General features: G+C 39.3%; 1 protein-coding gene across 1 annotated transcript in view; it reads right to left on the bottom strand.

Moving 5' to 3' along the window:
* spire2 (spire-type actin nucleation factor 2) overlaps nucleotides 1-24472 on the bottom strand; it is a 36916-nt gene extending 12444 nt beyond the window's left edge. The window contains exons 1-9 of the mRNA XM_030426743.1: nucleotides 24006-24472; nucleotides 12495-12538; nucleotides 11524-11904; nucleotides 10201-10281; nucleotides 9938-10102; nucleotides 8356-8442; nucleotides 6766-6883; nucleotides 4177-4343; nucleotides 3261-3480 (exon numbers count right to left, since the gene is read on the bottom strand). Of these exons, the coding sequence (XP_030282603.1) occupies nucleotides 3261-3480; nucleotides 4177-4343; nucleotides 6766-6883; nucleotides 8356-8442; nucleotides 9938-10102; nucleotides 10201-10281; nucleotides 11524-11904; nucleotides 12495-12538; nucleotides 24006-24303 (1561 nt within the window). The 5' untranslated portion in view covers nucleotides 24304-24472. The remainder of the gene's footprint in view (nucleotides 1-3260; nucleotides 3481-4176; nucleotides 4344-6765; nucleotides 6884-8355; nucleotides 8443-9937; nucleotides 10103-10200; nucleotides 10282-11523; nucleotides 11905-12494; nucleotides 12539-24005) is intronic.
* Between the last annotated feature and the right edge of the window lie 3344 nt (nucleotides 24473-27816).

The following is a 27816-nucleotide window of genomic DNA, read 5'->3' as shown; positions in this document are numbered from 1 at the left end:
AGCCAGCCTGCTAATGCATGAATCAAGACCGGATCCATCCTCCCCATGGCTTCCATGCGGCACACAATTCAAACCCATTAGCTTCTGCCTTCCTTGACTCAGTTAGACTTTATCAGCACATCTCTATAAATTATGAAACCTCATCACAAAACTCCCAACAGCTTCATAGCATCATGTTGATCCTGTCAACTCTCTGTAAGGACTTATGCAGGATGCACTGACAGATTATTCTCCATTAGTTTCCACAACAAGCATTTTATTGCCTTGAAGGTTGAAAGAAAATCCTTAAAAACATTAAACTTTTAATTAAAAAAGGAAGAGCTTGTGTTGTGTGTTTTGTCATGACTTTCCTTCCAGGCCTCAGGGCAGAGAGCAGGAAATAATTTTTAAAAAGAGAGAGAGAGAAAAAAAAAGGGTGTTTGTGACTCACTTTTACTGTATGAGAGGCTTGGTTTTGATGTCAGCTTGAGGATAAATTGTATGCACAAAATACCAGAATCTCCTCCTCACTACGCCATTTATCAGGATACAAAACACATACTGCAGTATAACTCACACTGTGGCTCCCTCTGTGGGAGAAGAATTCAAACTGCAGTTTGTGTGACTCATCAGACACAGATGGCCAATGGTCTGCACATTTTCATTGCAAGCAAACACTAAAACGACTAATCCTATTAACTATCTTTCTTTCAGCCAAATAAGAATGTAATCCTTGACGGGGGCTGAAGCAGTTTTCAGTTACGATTCATTATCACTCAAACACCAAGAACAATTTTTGGGGTGCCCGACACTATTTATTTTGTTTTTTAGCAGTCAGCATCAAATACCATCAATGATTTGATTCAGGAGAACCTGAGGTTTCAGTCTGACTTATTTAAAGTCCTGAGTTTACATTTGCTTTGACTGAGAATTTACCAGAATTTTACATATATTTTAATGAATTCATTTCTTTTTTCTTTCTTTTTTTGCCGCAAACCTCAGGACGTTTTTTTAATTTTATTTAGAGGGTTGTTCTTGGATGTTTAGACTTCCAAATAATTTTTAGTTTTCTCTGACTCTCTTAGAATTTGATGGTGTAATCATGTTCACTACAGAGCCCCTAATGCCAGAACAAGAAAAGCCCAATAAAAAGATGAGAAACTCCGCTGTACACATGTTATTAAATCCTATTTCTAGGATTAGTGATTGAAAAGTTTTTAAACATTTTAGAACAACAACTATTCATAGCTGCCAGTGGCTTTCTATATCTTTGAAGGTTAACGGTAGACTATTGGTTGACAATAACTGTAAAAGAAATAGAGCTGCAGAGGTGTAGCTATATTTAATGTTCAGCACACGAAATATAAAAGAAAACATTCTGTAATCCAAGATGTAACCCCAGTCCTCAAAAATCATTGCTTGCAGCAAACACACTTTTTTCTGCAGTAGACATTCTGACTTATCATAGTGATAAAAGCACGGCTGATTCTGATTTCTTATTATTGGCTTTGTTGAAGTGTCCCACATTAAACCATGACAGTCTGACAGTGAGCCAGCCTGATTTCAATAATATTTGATATAAAGTTAAGCCATGAGCAAACTGGATCAACTAATATGTTTTGATGCCAGTAGCACCATCATGTGATCACAATTTACTTAAAGTAAAATAATTTGGAAGCTGAAAAACATAAAACCTCCATACAAATAAGGTGATTTTTTAATTTTTTAAATTTTTTTTTTTATCAAACTCAACACTACCAGTGAAACTACAAGCCTAATTCAAAACAAATTGGAACACTGTGTCAATGTAAATAAACAGAAAACTATCATTTTCAAACAAACTGTTTGCTGACAATGTTTTAGTCCTGAACCTATGCACTAATATTCTTTACACAATCATGTGTTTCATAAAATGGTAAACCTCGCCCGCTCTTGCTAGTGAACCAGTGAGCCTTACGATGCCCCCTTCATAACCAACCATGATACTATCACCTTTTACCAATTAGCCTGTGTTCCAAACAGGTTTGTCTTTGTAGCTTATGTCAAAAGGGACTAACAAATCCTCACAGTCTGTTCTATTTATGTTTTACATTGTGTCCCAACTAGTAACAAAAGTATGCGTCCCATACTTATTGCCAAGAATTTCATTTAAAAAGGTCCAGTGTGCAGGATTTAGGGGGGCTATTGGCAGACAGGAAATATAATATTCATAGTCATGTTTTCTTTAGTACCTGAAAACACAAATCAAACAAACAATGAGCTGCTTTTATCGACAAAGCGTGCGGGTCCTCTTCCACTGAGTCCAATATTGCACTGCCATGTTTCTACAGGAGCCTGAACGGACAAACACTGTGTGTTCCCCACTGAATACTTTTCTTTTTGCTTTAAGTAAGTACTGCAGCTGTTTTTACAAAGTACATACTGTTGCATGCAGTATGAATACAATTTCTTTATATATATAGTTATATATATATTTTTCATATTTTGTTCTTAATAGATGTTGCTTGTATAATTTATGTTGTTTGTATATCTGGAGTTTGTAACACAAATAATTTCCCCCTGGGATTATTATTATTTCTGATTCTGATTTTAGACAATATGCCTTGAACTTTGACCCTTGCTCCTACATCCATCGAAGCCATTCTAAGGAAAACTTAGTTCAAATATAGGTTGACATTTGCACTCATTTATCTGCTAAGCTTTGTGCAGCAATATTATATCAATATATAACTGGACACATGAATCGCAAATCATTTGTAGTACTTAGACCTGAATGCGTTGTTATCTGTGTTTTGTCATTCTGTCAAATGAGCCATCACCTGTCAGTGAACTATAAACAGTGATGTTTATGCATTTCCAGCTTTGTTTATATTCATGCAATACAACATGACATATGTGACATATCTTCAATGGCGCAGAGGATTGTGGGTAAGAATAACCAGAAAAGCATGCTATATTGCAAAATTCAACCTGGCATTTTTGGAACACTGCATTTCAAGTACATTGTATTGGGACATACTAAATCTTTTTCTGGCACACTAAATAATGTCAGTCATTGACAGTGACTCCAGCTGCAAGTTGTGCTTCTTCATAACTTGGATTTGATATGACTGACATGTTTGCTTGATGTGCATAACCAGTTTTTATTTTCTTCCCTGTCGAATATTTCTCCATCTTCTTCTTAGCATGTTTCGCTTTCTGAATACATCTTACACCTGAATAGCACTGTTTCAGGGGTTGCCCTGGTCATGTCAAAAAACTCTTTATATTTACTTACTGACCTCTGTAAATAGGAGGTGGCCTGGCACCGGTCAGCGTCCTAGACCGAGGCCTCTCCCCCCTCAGCCTGACAGCCCCGCCAAGCTGGGTTGTCTCAGAGAGCGAAGGAAGCATCTCGCCACGGAGCATGGCCAGGTCGTGCTCTGAGAAGGAGCGATCTCTTTTCAGAGGTGTGGGAGAGCTCTCAGTCCTCCTCAGCTCCCCGTCTGGGGAATCCTCCTCCTGGGCGGATGAAGGAGGACAATTAAGAAAAGATGAAGGATAAAGTAAAGAGTATGTGAGATAAAGAGATATTGTCTTCACCTTGTGTGTCTGTATGTGTTTGTCTGTGTGTGTGTGTGCGTGTGTCATCTTAGCAAAATGTAGTCCTTATTTAATGTAATAACAAGTAGCAGAGAAGTGGAGTGAAGACAAGCTGTACACAATACATTTTCTAAAATAAATTTGGTTTCATACAGTGCACAAAAGTGAAAAAAAGAATGCAAATGTGAAACTGAGGGGAAAAAGAAAACAGGAGGTGCAACTCAAACAGTAAACATGTCTTTCCCCTTAGATGAAATGGAAGTGAGTTTTGACCTGAGACTAGATCTCCTTTGGACCACTGGGGACATTTTCCAAAAGCTGAAGTGTTACGACAGAAACAAATCGTCAAGTTCTGATGGTTGTTAAAAAAAAAGAGAAAAAGACATGATTTCCCAAGTTGTTGAGTCTTTGTGAAAAAAAAAAAACAGGATTCATCCCAATCTTTATATCACTTTCCGCTACCCTGCATATGCACAGCGGCATCTTAACCCACTTACGCAAAGCATGTGCTGCTGTGAAAAACACCAGTCAGCCCTAAGAGACAGCAACAGTGATTCCAATGAATCCTTCCTCCAATTCCAATATCTCAGTGTTTGTGCTCCTGCTTGGCCTCACCTCAAATATGTTCATCTCCTCCATTTCAGCCAGAGTCGGAGCCTTGAGCAGGATTCGAGGACGAGATGATGTTCTTGGCCCAGGCTCTGACATGGATAGGTCAATGCACGAAGTGGATTTGACATTACAAGGACAAGTCTGAGCCAGGCAGGGCAGGGAGCCAAATGCTGAGGGAAGAGAAAGCAACAACAGTCAAGAAAAAAATAAGTCAGATTCTGACAATACCCTCATATGCATGGTGTGTAGCATTTAGCATCCATCATCATCACTGCGCTCATAATTAGAGATGAGTATAAATCCTGTGAAACAACCATGCTAGACTGCATTTTCAAGCTTAAGAGGAACTGCAGTTCCCTCACAACCACTGCATTTAATGTTATTGTAAGTCAATGAGTTCCATTTGGAGCAAAGTTGCTGTTTTGCATTGTAGCACAGAGTAAAAAAAGAGAGTGCTCTTCTTCCAGTGTCAACTCAAAGGGGCCCTACACAACAATTTCTAGCAATTTACATGCTACACATACATCGGTTATATGTGAGGAGATTGTAATGCAACATCAAAAATGAGACCTTCCCTGTCCCCGTCAGTTGCCTTTTCGAGCCTGTGGAAGACTTGTTTAATTTGTTTCATGCTGTTGGACTGTGGATTTGTTTGTGAAGAACTTGGATCGCATATTCAGCGACAATCCAAAGGATGTGACTTTATTTTCGAGTGCCTCGTATAAATGACAACAGAGAGCAGCTAATGTTAAGTTAGAAATGGAGTACCGTAATATAAACGGCTGGCTTCCAGCATAAGACAGAAGTTCCATAGACGCCCTTTAACGCACCAATCCATATTTTAATATTAATAATGGGACAAACGACTGTGCAACATTCAGAGCACTCAGCTCCACTTTTTTTGCGCATCTTTCAAAGTGACTGTTTTGGTTCAGCCTAGGGCAGGGTGATATGGCTTATGATTATTGTCTCGATATTTTTTAGGTTTTGCAGTAAATATATACATATATATATAAATATACAATAATTATCTTGATATACATTTCCTCTAAACTAAGAAGACATTACTGTACATTTTCCAATATTAGCAGAAAGACGCAAATATTTTTGAAATTGGTGCCACATAACCAAAGAAAACGGAAAAAGGGCTGTGGTGTTAGCTTTTGCTCAAAAGGTAGAGAACATTTATTTTTTATTTTATTTTATTTATTTTTTTCTCTTTCCTATTCATTTATTCATTTATACTCATTTATACTCATATTTGTACTTTCATGTTTGTGTGTTTGTAAGTCTATCCCTTTAAGGGTGGGGGGATGGGAACACTGCTCAAAAGAAAATTGTAACCGGTTAGCCGACTATCAGTATGAAAAAAAAAAAAAGGTAGAGAACATACAAAAACCAGAATGCACTGCACCGCACAAATAAACACTCCCTCTGATGGATGATGTACTGTACTGCAAGTTGTCTGGTGCTTGGGTTGGCACTCCACCACTGCCTGCCTTGAGCTATTAAACCAGAGTAAATGAGATGACCGCAGTGGTGTCGACTTGCTGTGAGGGGCGGGGAGAGGGAAAACTGGTGCCACATAGAATAAATAAAAACTGTTGATGTTGCACTGCTGCAGCTATATTCTTTTACTCTTTACAGCAGAGTTCTTTCCAGACTGTGAAAAGCTAGCTAGGAGCTTTGAGTCAACTAAAGTCAATCAGTATAGCAGATCGGAGCTCTGGAACTGCAGCCCACTCAGCAGAAAAACTAAAAACCTGAATATGACAACTTACATTTCCACGTCAATAAATCCATCTTAAATAACCATGTCAAGCAGTAATTGACAGGTAAGTAAAAACTGGTGGGGAAAGAACTTTATACAAGTCCCCATCTATTTCAGTAAGCCAAATGTTGCCATGGAACTGACAGTTTTAAATATTCAGTGAAGTCCTCATGGACATTTCATCTGCTGAGGCTTATTCATTGATAGCACACATACTGAATGTGGTCAATATTTAGGAAATCTAATGCCACCTTCATATGTGCTCCATATATGCGCTCTCAAGTGAAAAATGCTCTTGTGACACTCCACAGCTTATAAACTTGGATGCAGTAAAGAACTGCATGTGACCCTCACAGGCTTCAGCACACAGTGTACAGGCTACAGCATCAGCGCTGAACTCATTATTTAGCAGTGTGGGTGGTCCATTCACCTTCAGTACAACATTTACTTTCAGCAAAAGCACAACATGAGTCACACTGAGAGTCACACAAAGACCTTAAATAGGCAGTTTAGAGACAAACAGACACAATGTATGAGGTCAATAGCAGCTGCCAGACCTCATCTTTTCATTTACATCACAATGCGTTCCCCTGGACACCATCCAACTGTCTGCCTGTTGGAAACAGCTTTTGATTCTGCACTAGGTAATTTTGGAAAAATTACCTTCAGTTACAATTTTGTGTCAAATAAAAGGCATACCTCTAATGTTTTACATTTACTACTTAAGTTTGACCTGGTGGTGAAAGCCACCAAAGCTTTATATTAGTGATGGTGGGGTAAAAAACAAAACAAAAAACAGCAGTAAATGATTGTCCCCTTACGTCTAGAGCTGGGCAGAACCACAGGCCTGAGCTTCCTCTCCTGCTTGATCTCAGCCAGAACCTGGTCATGGAGGCACGGCTGCTGTGGGGGAGGAGGGGGGAGGCTGCGCTCTGAAACCTAATGAAAACAAATAGAGCACATCCATACTTCTGAAAAAAGTGTCAGAGATACAACAAAATACGTACTTACTTGCACAGTTGGGGGATTTTATATATATATATATATATATATATATATATATATATATATATATATATATATATATATATATATATATATATATATATATATATATATATATATATATATATATATATATATATATATATATATATATATATATATATATATAAATAAAGCTTGATTTTTTTAAATGTCCTCAAAAGCACTACTTAAATGTGACGACTGGCGGACAAAATCAATTATCATAAATGCCCAAAGAATCTTAGCATTATGTCCTGTAAAAAAGAGTTTTCATATTGGCATCAGAAAACATATAGACCAATGTCAATTCTGTCAGTGATACATGTCTGTTATAGCCCTGTATTGATGAAGGAGTATATCCAGGCTCTATCAGTAATGTGGATATGATGACTAAGTGGGTAAAGAACAAGTCGAACAATCTGGTATGTTAGGAAAATGACATCAAACGACTGTAATGCAGACTTTAAAACAGTGAAAAGACAACACTTGTGGTGTATCACCATATAATGATAACGATATATTGCTCAACCCTATCATACACAGGTACATATCGTACCTCCCATTCCAAAAAATCTCCAGTGTTTCTTGACTGGATTTAATAGCCGTTGCTTTAAAACGATCACTGGACAATAATTGTCCCCAATGAAACCCAGAGTAATGTGCACAGTAGCTATAGTAGTAGCACTACTGTACTTTGTACTCTACTACTGAGATTTTAGAGACAATGGAGTGACAAAGACATGGTGAGTTAGAGTTTTTCAGAGTTTTTTTGCTCTGAATTGCGTCACATAATCATCGCTACTCCACTGATGGAGATTCCTGGCTGTGCTGCCGGGACAGTCATGTCTTTCTGGCATAAATGTGACAAGAAGTTGGTATGACAGACAGGACGACAGACACTTTTCCATGGATGCTGTATTATTTCCCTCTTTTAAGTTGCCAAAGACAATACCAGTTACCACATTACTGTTGTTTAGTTGATGATTAATGAAGGATCTGTTTAGTTGTCGGACAGTGGACACCATCAGACCGATACACCCCTGTTCCATGCCTCCAGCTTCTCCATTCACACAGATGCCATCTCTTATCTGCTGCGGCTCTGATACTTCCTCTGGAGGTGGATCAGAGTCGCAACAAAACTGTCCCCCCTCTCTGCATCTGTAACTTTCACACAAAGGCGGAGTAATGGTGCATGATTCCCACACTGAAAGGGCAGTGTGAATGGGGCATTTGTTTATAAGCCTGGTTGTACCCATATACAACATTCTCTTCCGCTTGTGTAAGATACACACTCAATAGTTTGCAGGGTAAACTGTAAATGGCAAGAACAACAGCACTTTTGCATGTACCCATCTTTACACTTCTACAAGGATAAACACACTCACTGGTTTAAGTGGAGGTCTTGATCTGATGAAATCCAGTATCAGCTCATGAGCATTTCTCTTCACTCTAGTAGGAATGTCCCCTCCCACCTGGGTAAGACAAGAAACATCAAACATTGTAGCACTAGGTCTGTATATCATACAGTATGCAGCCACTTTTTGTCTCTTTAAATGTTTTAGAGAAACAAGTAAATCATGGATTCAAAATGGTCAGATGGTCTGTAAAAGCTGCATTAATGAGTTACATTTTGGTCAATTAGGGACAATAAGTTGACACTAGAATTGAAGAATGGTATGATGTCACAATGCATTAAACTCTGACCTTTTGGATATCAAATGTCATAACATCATTATTGTATTCTATCAGACATTTATATGTCAAATTTTGGCGGAATTATTGTATGTATTCTTGAGTTATGGCCAAAAATGTGTTTTGTGAGGCCACAGTGACCTTGACCTAATCAATTGATTCTAATCAGTTAATCCTTGAATCATAGTTGTAACAAATCTGTAGAAATTCCCTCAAGATATTTGTGAGATATCATGTTCATGAGAATAGGGCGTCAAAATGACTGTGACCTTTGATCAATTCTCTATCTAATCACTTCATGTTTGAGAGAACTGAACATCTGTGTCATATTTGAAGAAATTCCCTCATGGCATACTTGCGATATCACGTTCACAAGAACGGGACAGACAGACAACCTGAGGCACACATTGCAACCTTTAAGCCAAAACTTGCAAACATGTTAGCCTATTTACCTATGACACATCCTGCAGCAACATTAGCATGCACAAAGAGTCGCATTAGGGTTCACCTTAAAAACTTAAGACCCATATTTACTGTTCCTTTTGTCTGTTCAAGTCTTTCACTGAAAACAGCTACCTGCTGTGGATGTACACAGGTTTGATAAGAGCTATGAGACTGAAACAGTTAGTTTAAGGATGTGAAACCAAAACAAAGACCCGAAACGCTCCACAGAGCTGAGGGGAGCTGCACAGTTGGGGGATTATTTTCTGTGCAACTGCTGCCAGAACAAGAGAAGGCCAAGAGGACTTCATTAATATTTGTGTTCTGGGCTGAATTATGCATCTGCCCATGGATAAGGCCTCAAGGTGATTTTCACATGTATGCCTGCTACTATTTTCTTCCTGTAACAAATTAGGAACTAATATTAGAAATATTAGGAACTAAAAGCTGATCTATATTAGGCCAATATTGGCCAACTGATACATCCTTCAGGTTTTACAGTGGACTGGCTGAAAGAGGATAGTGGCTTCAAGGTCACAGTTACAAGCTTACTCCTTTCTGCCATCAAAGTCCTCATGTCCCAGACTAACATTTCATCAGCTATAAGGGCTTACTTTTCAACTGAGACGTCAATTGCTTTCAGCATTTACAAGTCAACTGACTCTGCAATGATTTACAGTGTGCATACTTCCTGTATCTTTGTTGTCTGAATTTTAAATTGCTCTCATTGCTTACTAATCAACTTACAATTCAACTCCTTTCATGGCATAGATATTGATCTTTCCACTGCTTACATATTTTCATCACCATTTTAGACTAAGTCTAGTCTCTCACCATGACTTTGCGTAGTTGGAACTTGCGAGCTCGTATGTCCTGCATCAGCATCTCAAAGGGTGTGAGGCTGAATTCTGTGGGCAGCGGGTTGAAAGGCTGCTCCTGCACCTTCTTTAGCTTCACTCCCTGCCTGAGCTCCTTCATCAGTTGCACCCACAGACGTGCCTGGGATGGAAACAAGACACACATCTGCATGCGGCAACACGACAACACTGCCTTCTTCAGTCAAACACACTGCTGTATTGTCCTCCCTGTTATCTCACCCAGTCTCTGTGTTTCAGTGCATCGAGCTCAGCTGTAGACCTGTCTTCCAGAGCTTCCTCTGTTGTGATCTTCTTCAGCATCTGTACAACAAATAGGAAAAAACTAATTTAGCTTTTTGTTTTTTTAAATAATTGCGAGCTTTAAAAGAAAGAATGGTAAGATGTCAAACACCGGTTTGCCTGCCACACACAAAATGCAAAATCATTTTTAAAAAATCAGTAGTAGTAGTGAGTACTAAAACCCTAAAATAGGCTAGCATTTATGCACATCAGGTACCCTTGTCCAATAGTCGATGGGTCTTTTTTAATTCGTTTTGGATTAAATGCGTGATATCAGGTCTGTGGTTACCACAGGCTTAAGATATTCAGACGTTTTGTCCTATGACATACAATACAATATTATAAAGCTCTAACGTGTCCTTAAAAAGAGCAGCCACTATCAAGTGGCTAAATGAGACTACAGAAGTTGTCACGGACATTAAACCTCATCATACTGAACATGAGCCTCATCTACTCACTTGCCTGTCTTTGCAGACTTTAGTTACAAACTATCCAAACTCTAACTTCACAGCTTGTAGACTGATCAGTTCACAAAAAACATGTATAGTAATTGTGTAGTAGGATGCTTCAACCACAACATAGTTTATTTACAGCCTAAGAGTAGCTTTTTACCTCTAGAGATTTAATTTACGAAAATCACAAAAGTGGTGTTCATCTGTGAAAATTATTTTGCTGAACATTACATGTAAGTATCATAAGCTTGTGTTTGCCGCAGAGCTTACTTTGGGCAATAATCCAAAATTAAATTCAATTCCCTTGTCGAGAGAAACAGGAATAGCAACTGGTTAGCATACAAACATACGTCATCCCTATGCCATTCTGTTCTCATTGGAGTAAAATGGTGGGATCTTTGCATTTGGTACCTAGTTCTACTTATAAATCTAATCTATTGAAACACTAAAAGTAAAAAAAAAACTTCAATAAGGATAAACCTTCACAGTGACACTACAGAAGTCATGTTTTGAGGATGAGCACCAGGAGGAAACTGTGGAGACGGTTTCTTCAGTCATTCATCAGTCTCTGTTCTGTGGCATATAAACAGGAATATTAATGGTGCAGGGTGTTATTCAGAGAGCGCACACAGTGCGGTGCAGGCAACTGGGGGCAATGAAAGTGTATTCATTCACTTCAGCTGAAGTAAATGAAAAGCAGGTCATGCATCGATTTCCCCGTATTTATTATGTTCTCAACTAAATTGCAATAAAAGTAAACAAGTGTCCATTTAAACGATAACCTTAATCCTGACATGATAACCTTACATACCTGCTTAGCATCTCTGATCTTGATGAGGAAGGTCTGCAGCTCAAGAGTCTCAACAAACAGAGCCCTGCAGACGGCCTGGTAGTGCTCTGGAGCCAAGCTTGGGTTTGCCAGCCGTGACGCACACAGAGCCATCACCTGGCAGAAGGTACACACTGGCTTGATTACTCCTTCCTGCTCCTCTTCTTCCTCCTCCTCCTCTTGGCCACTGTACCCCTCGTCTGTTGTACCGTTCCCAGTGGCGCTGTGGTTCTCTCCACCTTGTTCCCCCCCAGCCATGCGTTCGATGAGGCGCTCCAGCTGCGGGCTAAGCTCCCGCTCCTCACTCTCGTCCAGTCCCCAGTCCAGAGCGCGGTAGATGGCCACACCCAGCGACTGGACCAGCTGGAGGGTCAGATGAAGAGGCAACAGCTAATAGGTTGTTGTTTACCAATAACAATTCTCATACCAAGTTTCACATAAAGTTCCACTTTCCATGTTTGGTCAATATTTTTTGGGCTTTATTGACAGTACAGCTGAAGAGGGTGACAGAAAACAGGGTGAGAGAGAGGGGGAGTGACACGCAGCAAAGGGACCCATGCCGGGAGTCGAACCCGGGTCTGCTGCAGAGCCTCAGCACATGGGACGCCCTCTCCACCAACCAAGCCAAACGGCACCCCAATAATTTGCGTTCTAAGCCGTCACCTCTTACTATAACTGTAAGTATTACATGAGAGAAATGTAGCCAAGGCAAAAGCTTCTAAGTAAACATAACATGAAATTTACAATATTCCAAGAAGAAGGTGATGGCAGAAATGTCTTTAGAAAGGTCAAGGAGGAGATTTTATTCTAAAACACTGGTCCATATTGAAACATGAGTTAACTTCATAATGTTTAATTTATGTCAACTTAAAAAGCTAATATCTATGGTAAATTCTACAAAAAAATGCATTTTTACCATCATTATTTAAACAATGAAGTGATTCGTGTCTCACCTGACGCTCTGTTGTAGGTGAGGTAGGAGGCTCATCAGTGTCATCTAAAGAGACAAAGAAAAAAGGAAAGAACCATTTAGGACCCGAGACACACAGACCTGTACTAAAACGTACGATTTGGGGCAGTTTTCCTGCTACAATTTTGGGGTTAATTTACTTTTGTCCATTTTCAAATCTGCAAATTCTTACACAAAAGTCATAAACTTCTGAAAGTATCGATGGAATTAAATTTTTTGTTTAATACCAATAACAAGCTGCCAGAGCACATACACTGATCTGCCAAAACAATAAAACTACGGTAAGATGAACTCAGTAACATCGATCCACTCTTTACAATGCAACGTTCTGCAGGGAAACCTTGGGCCCTGGCATTCATTAGGATGTTCTTTGACTAAAATTACCCACCTCATCACTGCAGAGGACCAATACACCCCTTAGTGCTATGGCATTACTATGACTACCCCAGCAATACAATGTGCCTTGCCACTCCTTAACGATCCCAATCTGATGGAACATCCATGGGACATGCCAAAACCAGTCAGATATATGGAGGCTCGAACTCTCAACCCACAGTAGCCACCCACAAAAAGCTACTGACGGAGCAGCCATAACAACATTTTTAAGTTTGATGATGGCGGATTTGAGTTCGAGGTCGACCACTAGTGGATTGTTAAAGGCCGATACATTAACAATAGTCAGGGAAAAGGAAAAAGCAGATGGCCGATTAACTGGCAGATATTAAAAATATCTATAGGGGCGCCGTTTAGCTCAGTTGGTAGAGCCATGTGCAGAGGCTTTGTCCTTGCTGCAGCGGACCCGGGTTCGACTCCCGGCCTGGGTCCCTTTGCTGCGTGTGGGCAGCTGGGCAGGTATAACATAGTCATCACTATTCATATTTTAAATTGTTTATTTATTTTTAAATGTAACACTTTCTTTGCTATTAACTTATTAGAGCTGTTGAACTGAACATTAAGGCCCTTTCTCTATCCCACTCTCTCAGTGATACGTTACAGTGAAACTCAGGCTTTGTAATGTTAGTTAAAGATGTGCAGGACATGTCCTCTCTAATTTGAGTTGTAAAGCTAGCAGTAGCTGACGGTTTGATATCAAGACACAAGATCTGGAAACGTGTGCTTTGGTGGACTACATTGTTGGAATCTGTTCCATTTACAATGGACGGTAAGCTGTTCTGTAGCTGAACTGGCCAGGATGACTTCTGTTGTTTGTCTCATTATATTGTTAAATGCCGCTCTTACAAAAGCATGTTTGTGCATATTCCTAAAGAGTGTGATTTCATTTCATGAATGGATGGATAGTTTCGTGGCTGGGTTATTTGGAAGAGACAATGCCACATTGGTACAGTATTAAGTAATGTAACAGAAATGTAACTGTTTAGATAAACTTAAGACGGGTCAGATGAGAGAGTCTGGCTATGCAAGACTTGAATGCCATTTGTCAGCCTCCAGTAAAATCAGCTGTTCAAATGTTTAACGTTATGTTGATGGCAAAGTAATGCGTCGAAAGTACTTGGAGTGGAGAACAACTTTCTGAAAAAATATCTCTGATGTAACATCAGTCTTTTTTACTCTACACTGAAAAACGTGACATTAATTAAACATGCTGCATGTCTAAAATGAACGCACAGCAGTTACCTTTCTGTGTCAATTTGTTAACTTTAGCTTAAGATGGAGAGGGAGATTAAAAGGATTTATATATTCTAAGCAGAAGTGGCCCTCAAATGATAATTGTCTTAGTGTGTCCTCCATGCAAAATGGTAACATACTCCCAGGCATGGTCAGTGGAGGCTGTGCAGTCATCAGCAACTATCGGAGCCAAGTTCAGCCAATAACAATAGTTTGTTAAAAGGTACCGATGCCGATTAATCGGCCAAATTGATTAATCTGTCAACGTCTAGCTGTGAGGTGGGGCCTCCACAGTTCTTACTTGTTACAGTGCATCGCATGGATGTTTGACTGAATTGGGAGCTGATGAATTTGGATAGCAGGTCTAGAGTTTTCTTGTCATGTTCCTCAGGCCATTCCTGAGAAGTTTTTGTGGTGTGTCAGGGTGCATGGTCCGGCTGGAGGGGCCACTGCTATCAGGTAATGCCATAGCACGAGGGGTTGTTCTCGGTCTGCAGTGGTGTCTCGATGGTTGGTACATTTCAAAGAACTTCCACCTGAATGCCAGTATGCAAGGTTTCCCAGCAGAACAGTGCGTCAAAATTATTTACTTCACCTGTTGGTTTCTTTTACTGTTGTAGCTGATGCATGTGCATATACAGTGATAAGTCACCATTATATATACAATGAATGTGGGAAGTGCTGACTGCAATTTCCTTGACCAATTACAATTTTTTAAAAGTCAATTTTGGCCGCTACCAATTTTAATTCTAACAAATTTTATTGACAGGGTTGACAGCAAAAAACATACATTTTCTATGTTTATAATAGAACATAGACTATTGGATAACCCTTACATTTTAGACAAAACTGCACCAGGTTGTGTGATGATGCGTGATGATGAATCATGCAAAGTTTTTTTGACAACTTTGACAGGGACACTCTTTATTGAACCTTTGTATAGTTTAACAATTTCCGAATAAAAACATGATGATGACAATAAATTAATCATTTTTATGAGGCACAAGGAGGGTGGCGCCCCATCGCCCTCTACGGAACAGCTCTCCCTGACAGTGAACTTTAAAAAAGTACTGATATACAGAGAATGAAAAAAAGTTACCAAAGTTAAATATAAAATACTTAGAAATATGAAAAGTATGAAGGCAAAGTTTATGTATTACAGTACAATAAAAAGATGCCCTACAGTTGTAATGACTGGACTTTGTAATAATCAGCATCTGCTCTTATTCCCAGATCTTCCCTCTGCACTGTGCCAGATTATTGTGGCAAGCTCCTGTGGTTCTTGATCACTCTTAGTATCTTTAGTGTTTATGTATTTAGAAAGCTTTATTGTGTTCACTCACCGGTGCTTTAACCCTGCCTTCTTCCTCTTCCAGTGTGACCGGACCATACCTGTGAACCAGCTCCTCAACCACTCGCCACCCAGCCACCCACACCTCTACCACCTCTAAGAACCTCTACTGCCAGAGCCAAAAACCACGAGTCTCCACCGGCTTCACCCTGGGAGCCACCTGCCTGCGCTCGAGCTCACAGTCTCATCCTACCAGCAAATCATCTTTGTGATCAATAAATTCACCTTTAAAGTCACTACCTGTTTGCTGTCACTTTTGGGTCCACCTGTTCCTTACTGCAACCGTTACAATTACCCTGGTTTCATTTCAAGCAGCACTATATTCTTTTCACTGTTCTGCTGCATGATTTTATTATAACTTCTGTTAAACTGGGCACAGATTTAGTCTTTGTTAACCAAGATTTTCTGTCCTCATTTAAATGATTCATCGTTACCACAAAGTCTTTCTTTATATTTTAGTACAGGGTTTTTAATTATATATGGGGCTAGCTGAAAAAAAGCTAAACTAGTTTACATGTTTTTGTGTAAAGATTTTGTTTTGGGCTATTAGTAGGTCTTATCTAATAGCTTCCATCTGTTTATCACTAGAACTTCATTTTGTTTATCCCAGGAATGCAGAATAATAGTGCATGTCTTATGATTGTTCTATACAGTAGTTTATTTTTTCTAGTCAGAGGATATTATCCTAATTTAACTGAGTGTTCAAGGTTTGGATAATTTTTTTCACAGAACTCATAATCCATGTTTTCTTTTGGGGATTGTGTTGTATTTTTCCTCTGTGATAATTTAGGCTCAGAATCTGCTGTTCAATGGCACTTTTCAAACTTAAATCCCTATTCTCAATGAAAAGATTTGATTTGAATACTTTGAACCTAACACTTTAATCTGCTCCCGAAGAAATATTAAGGAGTTTTCCATTTAGTTTAATTCAGTTTTTTTTAAACTAGTGCATTTTGGAAAACCACAATGAGATGAGCTGTGAAAAAGTAGGTATCTTTTCAAAATAAGCTAAAGCTGAAACTCTCTGCTGTAATGTTAAAGAGAGATTAATACTTTATATCAAATTTGATTTGTCACTTTCTGCAGTTGGCAATATCATACTGTGAACCTTCTAACAATAATAAAAACAAAGTCAGCCTGTTTCAAATCTTCAAATCGTTAAAACAAATGTGTTACTCCTCATGTCACTTGGAGTGGTGTGTGTGTGTGTGTGTGTGTGTGTGTGTGTGTGTGTGTGTGTGTGTGTGCGTGCGTAGGTGAGAGAGAGATAGAGGGAGAGAGAGACAGAGACAGAGACAGAGAGAGTAAAAAGGCTCTTCTCCCAGCTCAGATGTCAGTAATGACACCCGAGAGGTCGGAAACTCCTTGATCAGCAGCTCGCACTGCAGAGAAACAGGAGAGTGGACGGACAAGAGGAGCAGGGAACAGAGACAGTGAGAGAGAACCCTTGTTACCATCAGGGATGAGACAGAGATGAAAGGAGTGAGAGATAAAGCAAGCAAGAGAGAGAGAGAGAGAGAGAGAGAGAGAGAGAGAGAGAGAAGAGAAGAGAAGAGAAGAGAAGAGAGAGAGAGAGAGAGAGAGAGAGAGAGAAAGATCAGCAGAAATAAGATGAGAAACGGGGAGTGTAGGTGTGGATGTGCCCCCATCATCACGTCAGCCTGCCACAGCATCCTCCTCTGTCAACTATAAAGTGCTGAGAGCAGGAAGTGAACCTCAGACAACAGAGTATCACTGTTCCCCGTGTGAACACAGATGCTGCTTCAAGTTGCAACAAAAGGCAGCAACAGACACAGCAACAGGAGAGCAAAGAAACTCTATAATAATGGCCTCCCCACAGGAGTGAGACAACATGAGCTGCTGCAAACCTGTCAGACAGGTTTAAATAATAATGGCTGGGGTCACATAATGTAACCCTGATGCCTCTGCCGGTTTCCCGTGGTTATGGGTCAGTAAACACAAAAGAGGAGAGGAATCGGCAATGAAAACATGTTCAAGAGCCTTCAAGCTTGGATGTTGGAAAACACATTCACCCAGTTAGCTGTATGGACAGAGAAATTATGTCTAGGCTCGGGATGTTCCTAACAACCAATCATACTTACATTTAAACTGTTTTATTATTATCATTATTATTATTATTATTATTACTACTATTATTATTATTATTATTATTATTATTATTATTACTACTATTATTACTACTACTACTCGCCATCATCATCATTTGGTGCTGATGACTTGACAATTATTATTAATCCAATTATACGAATATACCAAGTTGATTACTACATTCCTTTCAGCAAAGCTAACACACTCTACTGTGGATCCATATTATAGCTACAGATCCAAATAACCCAGCAGCTTTAAGGCTAGGGATGCAGCAGTAGAGCGAAAAACACTCCGCTACTCTCCCAACACTAGGCAGTTAGCAAGGTGCACTTGCAGGAAAAAGAAGGACTTTTAGACTGGCTCGTCACACCTTAATATGTACTTAAGAGCACACTTTGCAAACTTACAAAAACTAAATTTGAGGGCATCACATGTCTGCTGCTACAACTCCATCCTAGGAGAAACACTGTCTGTGGTTTCATGAGCATGAGTAAATCCAGAATCATTCAGAGTTGATTGTTTTTGACCGTATCCCATCAGTTTATTTTGCATTTAATGATTACAGAGGTGGTGCAGAGTTGTCTATTCTATTTCTTACCTTTTTATTATATTGTATGTTTTTTACTATTATTATTGTTTTTGTAATATTACTGTAATTTGGCTAATTTCGGCAAAGAAATGTCCCCACTTGCGGGACAAGAAAGGAATTCTGAATCTGATAACAGAAACTATGCACACAGTGTGCAAGAGTTGGTGACCAGTGGAGTTTTTTTAATTTCTCTTCTCCTTTTTTCTTTTTTCACAGCAATTTTCTTTTCTACTTATTTCAACATGGATAAGTTGTAGCACTATAAGGGGAAAAAATGGATGCATCAATATCAAGTATTAATCTTTTTGGATTTTAATGCGTCAGAGATAAGCAGGACTTTGCCATCTGTTGCCATGGTAATAAGGTCTGACAAACCAAAATCAAAGAAAACCACAAAGTGACATAGAACTGGGCTGAGAAGAGCCAAGCTAGTTAAACATTAATAGGAAAGACAAAAAGAGTGGCAAAACAAAAAAAGATAACAAAGAAAAGCAGCTCAGCTACATGTGGTAACTGGCTGACCAGTAAGCACACTTTTTAGTAAAGCGTCCATTTTTTCTAATGTTTTTGCCAATCCACAAATTTGAACCTCAGCCTTCCTCCACTACAAACCTCCAGCAGCATTTCAGTAAATACCTTTACATTTTTCCCCCGTCTTGGTGTCCATTTTTGGGTCCAACAACTAAACCTATTACAAAGCGTAACACAAACCTGACACACACAACTACCTTATTAAATGTCCTGGTCCTTTCTCTGTCATCTTTCATCTTTTCTGTCGTTAAGACTCTTCATGTTGCTGTTTTATAATCTGTTCAATATGACTTTATTGTTAACTAATCACATCTCTGTGGTGTAGCAGAACTGCTTCCTCTGTTCTGACAGCCGTTTGTGTTTAACAACTCGACTGAGAGGAGGGGAAAACAGGTCGGTAAAGATCCACATCCAACGTTACTTTATGCTGTTTACAATGTTCATTATTAGAAGGCAGGGCAGCTCAGCTTATGTATATCATTAACATTAAAAACACCCTCTGCTCCTGGTGGTCTGTCAAGTGGACAGCCCAGTGAACCAAACTCTATTCTAAAATCAGATGTTTTAACGTCGGGCCTTCTTTTCTCGCAGTAAAAACTGTGTTACAACTTTACAATGGTGCTTTTTTGATTCACTTTGAGCTACATACACAATCAGGACATCAGTTACTCAGTAACATCATTAACTAACCTATGATAAAGTTTTTGACACCGATGTCATTGTCTTTGTGGACGACCTGAAGCCACAGATCTCTTCCTTAAGTGCCCTTCATTCTTTGTGGAAGGAAATAAAATCATGACCTTTGACGTGAAAATGGCAAAACAGTGGCTTTTAGACATGTCATTACTAGCAGTTTTAAATCTTGTGGCAGCACTTTCACAGTGTTTGTTTTCACACAAAAGGGGGTGTGGTAGTTCTGGACACATGGTGACGTGTGGCTAATATCATCTAAGGGAGAGTGGAGCACCATCAGCTACATGTCAAGTCAAAGTTGACCGTTGCACATTTTTCATATCCTTATGAGTGCATTTACTGCAGGAGAGTCATAATCAAGGGGAAAAGTAATCCATATAGTAATAATCTCTATGATGTTTGGGGAGGTAAAATAAATACATAAATAAATCAGGAAAGTATTTCAGATCTAGAGTGACACAGCATGTGAACAACCTGCTGGAACAATGTCCAGTCAGTCAGAAAAAAAACTTGCTTTTCTCTCTCATCTTGATAAAAGCAGTTGACATTTGAGTGTTGCAAGCTTTTTATCTGACAGGAGTGATATGTATCTGGACTTTGACTTCCTGTTGGCCTGAGGTGCACTCAGTAAATAACTGAGCCCCACCTTTTAGTCTTGTCAAGCAGTGTGGTTCAGGGACCTTCAAGCAGAAACCAAAAGGTGCTTCATTTCAAATGTGCTCAGTCTAAATTCAAATAAAACACAACAACAGTTTGAATATCACATTTCTTCTATCTTAATCTTTTAATTACTACTTATTAATTACTTCTAAATCTCCTTTGTGACTCCGTTTGTTTATTGAATTCGGATCAGGATGCAGGAGGAAGATATCCAAAGTTTAACAGATGTCAAATCAGGAGCTTTCAGGATCTCATTCAGTAGAAACACAGACTCAAACTGTGGGACATTACAGGTTTTTACGATGGACAATATGATTTCGATTAAACCAACTTAGTCATTAATCTATGAATGAGGCTGAAGGTACAGTGCCATTATAGATATCCTGGCTTACATCAGGCCAAAGCTGCACATGCAACATCAAGTTCCAACCCTCTTTTTACTTATTCTTTGATGTAACATCAAATGTAAGTTCTTTTAGGCTGCATTTTTTTAAAGCAGTTAGCAATTTGATAGAAATTCATATTTGAAAACTTTTGGTTTGTCAATAAACATACTGAAACTTCAGGAAAAATACAAAATGTTCATGCAGGACCCAGGCCTATTTACTATTACCAATATGTTGTTAAATCATTACCTTGTCGCCAACCTTTCAAAGGAAGAATAGTCTTTTTTGTGTTTTTCATCCTATTATTATTTATTGTTTAATGTATTATTATTTACTTTTTTTTAAAAAAAGAAAAGAAAAAGAAGTAATGTAAAAAAACAATCACTTATAGCAATGAACAAAAAGTTATTATCTGGATCAGCAGTTTTCAGCTCTACAGAGATTTTTAGCTGCTTTTAAATAACTATTTTGGTTTTTGAAATTTGAAAAAAGAGAGTTTAACCTTGTAAAAAAGTATATCTGTATTGAACTAAGGAAGTAAGATAAATATTTTGACATTACTTATATGTGACAAACAAAGCCATTTTAACTTGTAATTTGAAAATTTTCAGATCCCAGTGAAAAACAGATTCAATAGGTATTACACTGATAGAAAACCTCCAGTCAACACAGTAAAAATCTCTACTGATGAAATAAAACCAATGAATACTACAGCCAGTGAAAAGTCTGACCGTATACGTTTATATACTCTAAGTACCTTATTAAGGTAGCATGTGTGGCTGCCCCTTCGCTCATCTCCTCTACACTGCATGTGTGTGTCTGTGTGTGCGCACCTGTGTGTAATGTGAGTGGAAAAAAGAATTTCCCAATTTGGGATTATAATAGTACATCAAAAAAAAAAAAAAAAAGCCTAGCAGCTTTTAATATGAAATACACTTCCCCCTTCTTGTTTTAAGAAGTGACTCATTGAACACACGTTTTTTTCAGAAAACACTACAACATTTCACTTGTAGTTTTCTGAAAACTACAAACGAGTGTGTTTTCTGAAATGTGATTTTCAAAGTGTTGTTGTGCTTTATTAAGATGCTGTTGTGTCTTCTTAAATCACATGACTTGGCGTGTTTGGAAATGTTATGTGTTTTGACCCTCAATGCCACTGTACCTCTGAAACTAATTGTAAATTTGTAAAGAGCGGAAGTCCTTTTACTGACTATGTTGATTTCAGATAGGGCTCCTTGGAGTGTGTCTGTTTGTCTAGACTGAGCACATTCTTGGATATCCCTAGACAGGCCTTTTGTGTGGACAATTTCTCCCCCTACAGTTATTATGTACACAACAAAATGTCAGTTAAAGTGGACAGTCAAAATAGTCATTTATGGTGAAGCTTGGATCCCAGATTACTCTTCAATATTAACTGTGACCTCCAAAGCCAAGTTGTCTAAAACTGCCATGATATTTTGGCATGAATTCTGCCACTTGAATGCAAATGGTTCTCTAGCTGTCTAGCTGCATTAATAATGTAAACAGACTCACTATAATAGACTCACTTCATGCTGGTTAAGGGATTTGCACCACCATTTATATAATGATTGTGTTAAACTATGGATCAGCAGAGCGTAAATCCACACAGGCTCAACAAGGATAAACAATTATCTCTTCAGTAAGTGCTGAGAACTACTGATCACAGGAACTGTAAAATGGAAACTTAGTCAGGATCTTAAGCAGTTCCAGGGTCCTCCTGTGGTCCATGAGGGGGATTCAATAGGCCTCCAGCTAAATGAGGAACACTCCAAAGTCACTATAGTCTGATTGAGCTGAGGATAAAAGGGAATTATTATTAGAATCTCACCACTGTTACCATCTCACCATGTCAACAGAGTATGAAGGAGTATTAAAATCAACCAGACTCTTGTGGGATGTACAGTGGGTCCCTGGGAGTAACACTAATGTTTAAATCTTAATCTTTAGTATTACTGAACAATGGTCTAGGATAGATGCCATCCTGTTGCCAAGTATGTATCAAGCATCACCTGTAAACTTTCCCTGTTTTTCCCGTTAGACTCTGCCAGGTGCCACACAGCTGTTGCTAGGCAAAACAACAGCACAAGAGTGTGTGCTGATTCAGTTCTGACTACTTCTGACACGGTCAACAAGCGACTATCTTTTTCCATTTGCTGAGATTTGATAACTCACTTCCCTGCTTTTCTCTCCATTTCTCTCCATATTTATAAGGACTTATGTGGCCTCTTGACATAAGTAAGTGTAGGGGTGTTTGAATATTCTGGTTCAGATTCAGATTCAGATTCAGAATACTTTATTAATCCCCGGGGGGAAATTGTTTAAATTGGTTGTATGTTGCTTTAGAGTGAAGGTACACCAGAAGTAGTACAGAATAAGACTTTCGGCAAATTCAGCGCAGTAGGCTAAGCAGTACTGGAAATATTGACATAAATATTGTTATTGCTCAATACTTTGGGAATAAGAGGTGAAAACTTTATATAAACAAGTACTGTGTGGTTTAATGGATTTAATGTAAAGTGGCTCTTAAAGGTCTCAAGTTCACCATGAGCTTGGAAATGTACAGTCCAAATAAAACCTTTTAAAATCAACTTTAGCCTGAAGTTGTCTCTGTGCAAGTCAGACTTCTGGAGCAGATTGATTGGGCCCAGCCCACACTGAGGACACAAATACTGGACACCCAGTAGGATATCATGCAGGTAGAGGCGGGGCAACTACAGGACTGCATGAACAGCGTCTGGGGTTCCAGTCACCCTGTTAAGTCACCAAAACAGTCTTTTTAAGAGGGGCGGCTAGGGTGAAGCTGTGCTCTGTGAATTATTAATCATTTACCGGCATATCACAAGTCATCCTCGTTGGCATGCGACAAAGATTTAGACTTAGCTGTCCGAACACAGGGTCCATTTGTGTGAAGGCAGCTCGCGGTTCGACAAAACTATCGAAAAATCGAGCCAGAGGTTGATTAAGAAAACAATAAGTTGTCTGAAAACGTGACAGGATAGAACAGATGCGCCCGGCTATCGCCTGTGAGTCGAATGTTCCTGTGTACCAACTCCGTATGGAATTCATAGAATTTCTTGCGGCATTGTAAGATTCCTGCCAAATAGAACATGACTCAATTTATTTCGTGAAACACTGTTCGACATTCCTAAAGCCCGCGTTGATAAGGTCAGCCAAGCAGGATTTAGCACATTTCTTTAGGCTAACATGGTCTCGCTGTGTTTAGTTGCCTACTATCGCAGAGTAGTTGACTGAAGGAAAACTGCGGGAATGAGGCGGACCAGGTGGAAAAGTCGAGATTATTGAAGCAGAGTGTGGATTCCTGTACAGAACTTTGCGCCGAATTTAAAAGTGGCTCCATATTAAAAACACAATGTGTTGTCAAATTGTAAGCGCTTACTTAAATTGCACAGCATGGACACATTGTTAGAGTCTTCCTTTTTAACACTGCAGTTTGTGTCACATTATTACAAACAAGCGTACTTCACAGGGCAAAGGGAAGTTCTGGGCATCAACGGACAGTTATCCTACCGTTGCGTAGGGGCCCCGGCCGTAGTGACACAGTCCCGTCCCTGTGCAGGAGGATGGAGGACGGGTCCTTCACAAGGCAGACACTCCAAGCAGTCGGGCGGGGCACCCTCAGCGCGCTGCAGCACTGATAACACACCGCCCATGCCTGCTCCTCGTTGATGGGCTGCTCGTAGGACTTCAGCACTTCCTCCAGAGACAGTTCCCGGGGCTCGGCCAGGTCCCGTCCATCTGCGCGGTCTGTAGGGGCGGTTACCCTTGAGTCTCCTTCCACGGCGGTTCTGTTGGTGGATCTGGCCATGGCTCTGAAACCGTGGAGCCCATTCTTCACTCGTCAGGCACCGAGGCCATGGATGCTGTCCGCTGTCTCCTGCTCGGCTCTGTGTCCTTTCCTCTCCGTAACGTCCACCTCCCAACTAGCGCAGCTGCACCTCGTTATCACAGCACCGTCACACTGAACGTATCACTTCCGGTCTAAGCTTTAAAAAATAAAGCTACTGTCATCAACACCTTGCAACTTTATGGAGCAACAGTGATGTGCACAAGGGGGGGGCAGTCGCGTGCCAAAGTGCCCTCTTGGTTGGCAAAACACACTAAACTGCCCCCTTGGCTGGTTAAAACATGATAAACTGCCCTCTTGGGAGCCAAAACACGCGCTAAAGTGCCTTCTGGAGAGCCAAAACGCATGCTAAATGTCCTCTTGGGAGCCAAAACGCGCGCTAAAGTGCCCTTTTTTTCGCCCCTGCCCTTCAAAAAGTCTGCGCACGCCACTGTTGAGCAATCTAACTATCAAAGTAAATACTAGAGCTGCAGCAATGAATTGATTAGTTGTCAACTATGACATTATCTGTGGACTATTTTGATAATTATGTTTTTTTTTTTTTTTTTAAATGCTCTCCAAATATCCCTGCTTCCAGCGTCTTAAATATAAAAAGGCTTCTCTCCGGTTTCTTCCCTCTACTATGACACTTAACTGTGGGCAAAACAAGACACCTGAGACATCTTGAGTTTTAGGAAACACTATTTATATAAGCTGATCATAGAATATTCTGTATATCTGTGTTTTTGCTGTAATTTGAAAAATGCTGTATAATTCTGTACTATCTGTGTCATGTATTTCAGACACATGTAAAAATGTGGGTTTAATATTTCCAAATAGTAGCACTATTCATATTCATATTCATATTCATATTCTTATTATTTACACATGCATAAAGATGCATACTGTATGACATAGTTCAGTTAACAATATGTGCTTTTATTTTGAAAATAAAGTTACCAGTCTTTTTCTAATGTTGTGACTAATCCTGGCGGACTTTACTCAGCTTGTTGCTCCATCAGCAAATGGGAGAGGCGACTGGATCCGCGTTCAAATGTCAATCAAAGCCCGGAGAGGCAGACCCATCCTCCCTCTGCTGCTGTCGCATTATCCACCTGCTGCTTGCTTGCCGGGGGGAGAGGGGGAGCTGTTTGAAATGAAACAGTGGTAGCTTTGTATGATATGTTAAGTATAAGGGAAGTATGAGATGATCATGTGACTGCAGGTGTCTTCATCTGTTCTCGCAGCTTTATTTCTCTCCATATACAGTTACAAGAATACCGTAGAACTTCCGAGCACATTTCAAAATAAAGTCGTTATTCCTGAACCACCATGCTGCACAATTTCAATTATTAAATGCTTGAAACTGAGGTACTTGTACTTTACTTAAGTTTTTTTTTTTTTATTTACTTCCACTCCATTACATCCTGGAGGCAAATAGACCACTGTATTTTTTTTTACCCCACTAAATGTATTTGGTATGTTTTTGTTACCTTGCTGAATTTACTTTTTTAAAATTAAATTAATTTTATTGGCAGCCAAATTCTGATCTACAATTTCCTTTTCCTTTGACTTTTCATTCTTTGCATACGCTTATCACCAGAACATTAGTTTTGATACTTAGGTTAATTATAATCAGATCCTTTAAGAGTTTTCACTTTTACTTTTACCAATGCAATATTTTTACATTTATAGCTTCACTTAAAAAAATGATAATTCAAATAATATGAATTTCTAATCAGCATCTACATAAAAAAGACATACATAACCTAACACTGGCAGCAGACAAACATCCAATAATCCCATAATAAGGTAATCACAGGTTAACATTCATAAAGTCTAGGTATTTTCCCCATTTATAAGCATAATTCTCCATCTGGTCATGAGACTTAAAGACAGCTTCTCATATGCTGTTACAGTCGTCAGGTGACCAAACCTCACATTCACTGGGTGTTTTCTTACCCAACATAAGCCACTTGTATCCAGTCTGCATGGGGAGATCATACAGAGGTAGCAAACACCTCAAATCTACATGTATCTTACGCTTTTGAGCAGGACCACAGAGGATGCACAAGAGTACCATCATAATTGATACATTTCCAGCACTCTGCACTCCCTCTCAGCTTAGCTCTTAACAATTTTTTAAGGAGTCCAGTACATTTTATTTAGAATCTTAAACTGGACGGATCTTGTTCTAATCTCTCTGGAAATTTTTCTTTAAATCTTTAAATTCTTCAAAATTGTCTTCCATGCATTCTCAGAAAATGACATAGGCCTATTTAGATCCGTCTCCAACCTTGAATTAAGTTTCACTGACTTGGATGGAGCAGTACTTTGAAGCCTCATATCCTATTCCAAATATACTAAGGCTAGAATAGGGAGTGTTTGAGTCCAGGGGTTTTAAAGAAGTTGAGCCAAATGTATGAGCTAAAAGAGGCTTTATTTGAAGATACCTCCAAAACTGGTATTGGGGTAGTACAACCTATTGTTTTAGAGCTTTGAATGATTTCATATTGTCCCCCTGAAAGATGTCCCTCTTAACAGGGATGCTCCTCTCCACCCAGACCCTCCAAAGAAATGGTTTCTGATTGATGTTAAGTTCAGGATTAAGCAAAATACACAAAGACAATGAATAGAGGGGATATCTTCATAGAGGGAGTTTTCAATAGAGAACCAGGGTGGAGAACGCTCAGGGGGGAGAGTCCAATGGGCCAGAGGCCTTAGTCCAAAAGCTGGTATAAAGGAGGCTTGGAATTGCTAGCCCACCTTGGTCCACCGGACTCTGCAACCTGCACAAATTTATCATAGGGTGTTTCAAAGAAACAAATTACAGAGCCTATCAAACTGCTTAAAACATTTCAGAGGACTACTAATAGACAGTGCCTTGCTTAGGTAATTAAACCATTAAATGTTTTTCAGCAGTAACATGTCCAATCGTGTATCTGGGATAGCACCATTCAGGAAAGTGCTCCCTACCAAAACATCTGGACAAACTGTGTCACTCATCTCAAGCAAGTTTTTAAGTCTCTGCAAGTTGATTTTCCACTGCATTCCAAAATGAATTGCAGCAGTTTCTGGAAGAGTATGGTGTATGCTTTGAGAAGTGGTTGGTTATAATATAAAGATTGTAATGTCTAGTGCATGATGTTCTTTATAGGAAATATGGGGTGACACAAATATAACTATATTTGGTCTGCTATAAGGATATTTCTGAAGCATTGTATTAACTCATTACCTGAATTCCAAATCTCTTCCATCAATTTGATGCCAACTGGCATATCACTGTTTTGGTAGTGTCAATTTAGTGAGAGAGAGTTGGGTGATTTGAGCTACCTTTTGCTTATGGCTGTGAAAAGTACATAACAGATCAACGTAGATCAACAGAAGACATAACTTTGTAAAAACAACATATGATCCAGGCTGCAACAATCACAGCTTGGAAATTGAGCCACTGTGGTAAATGCTGCTCCAGAACATCTTAAGACTCCAGTATGC

The sequence above is a fragment of the Sparus aurata genome, chromosome 8 (assembly GCF_900880675.1).
Source record: "Sparus aurata chromosome 8, fSpaAur1.1, whole genome shotgun sequence".
NCBI lineage: Eukaryota > Metazoa > Chordata > Actinopteri > Spariformes > Sparidae > Sparus > Sparus aurata.
Note: the sequence above shows the minus strand (reverse complement) of the source record. Positions and strands in the feature narration are given on the sequence as shown.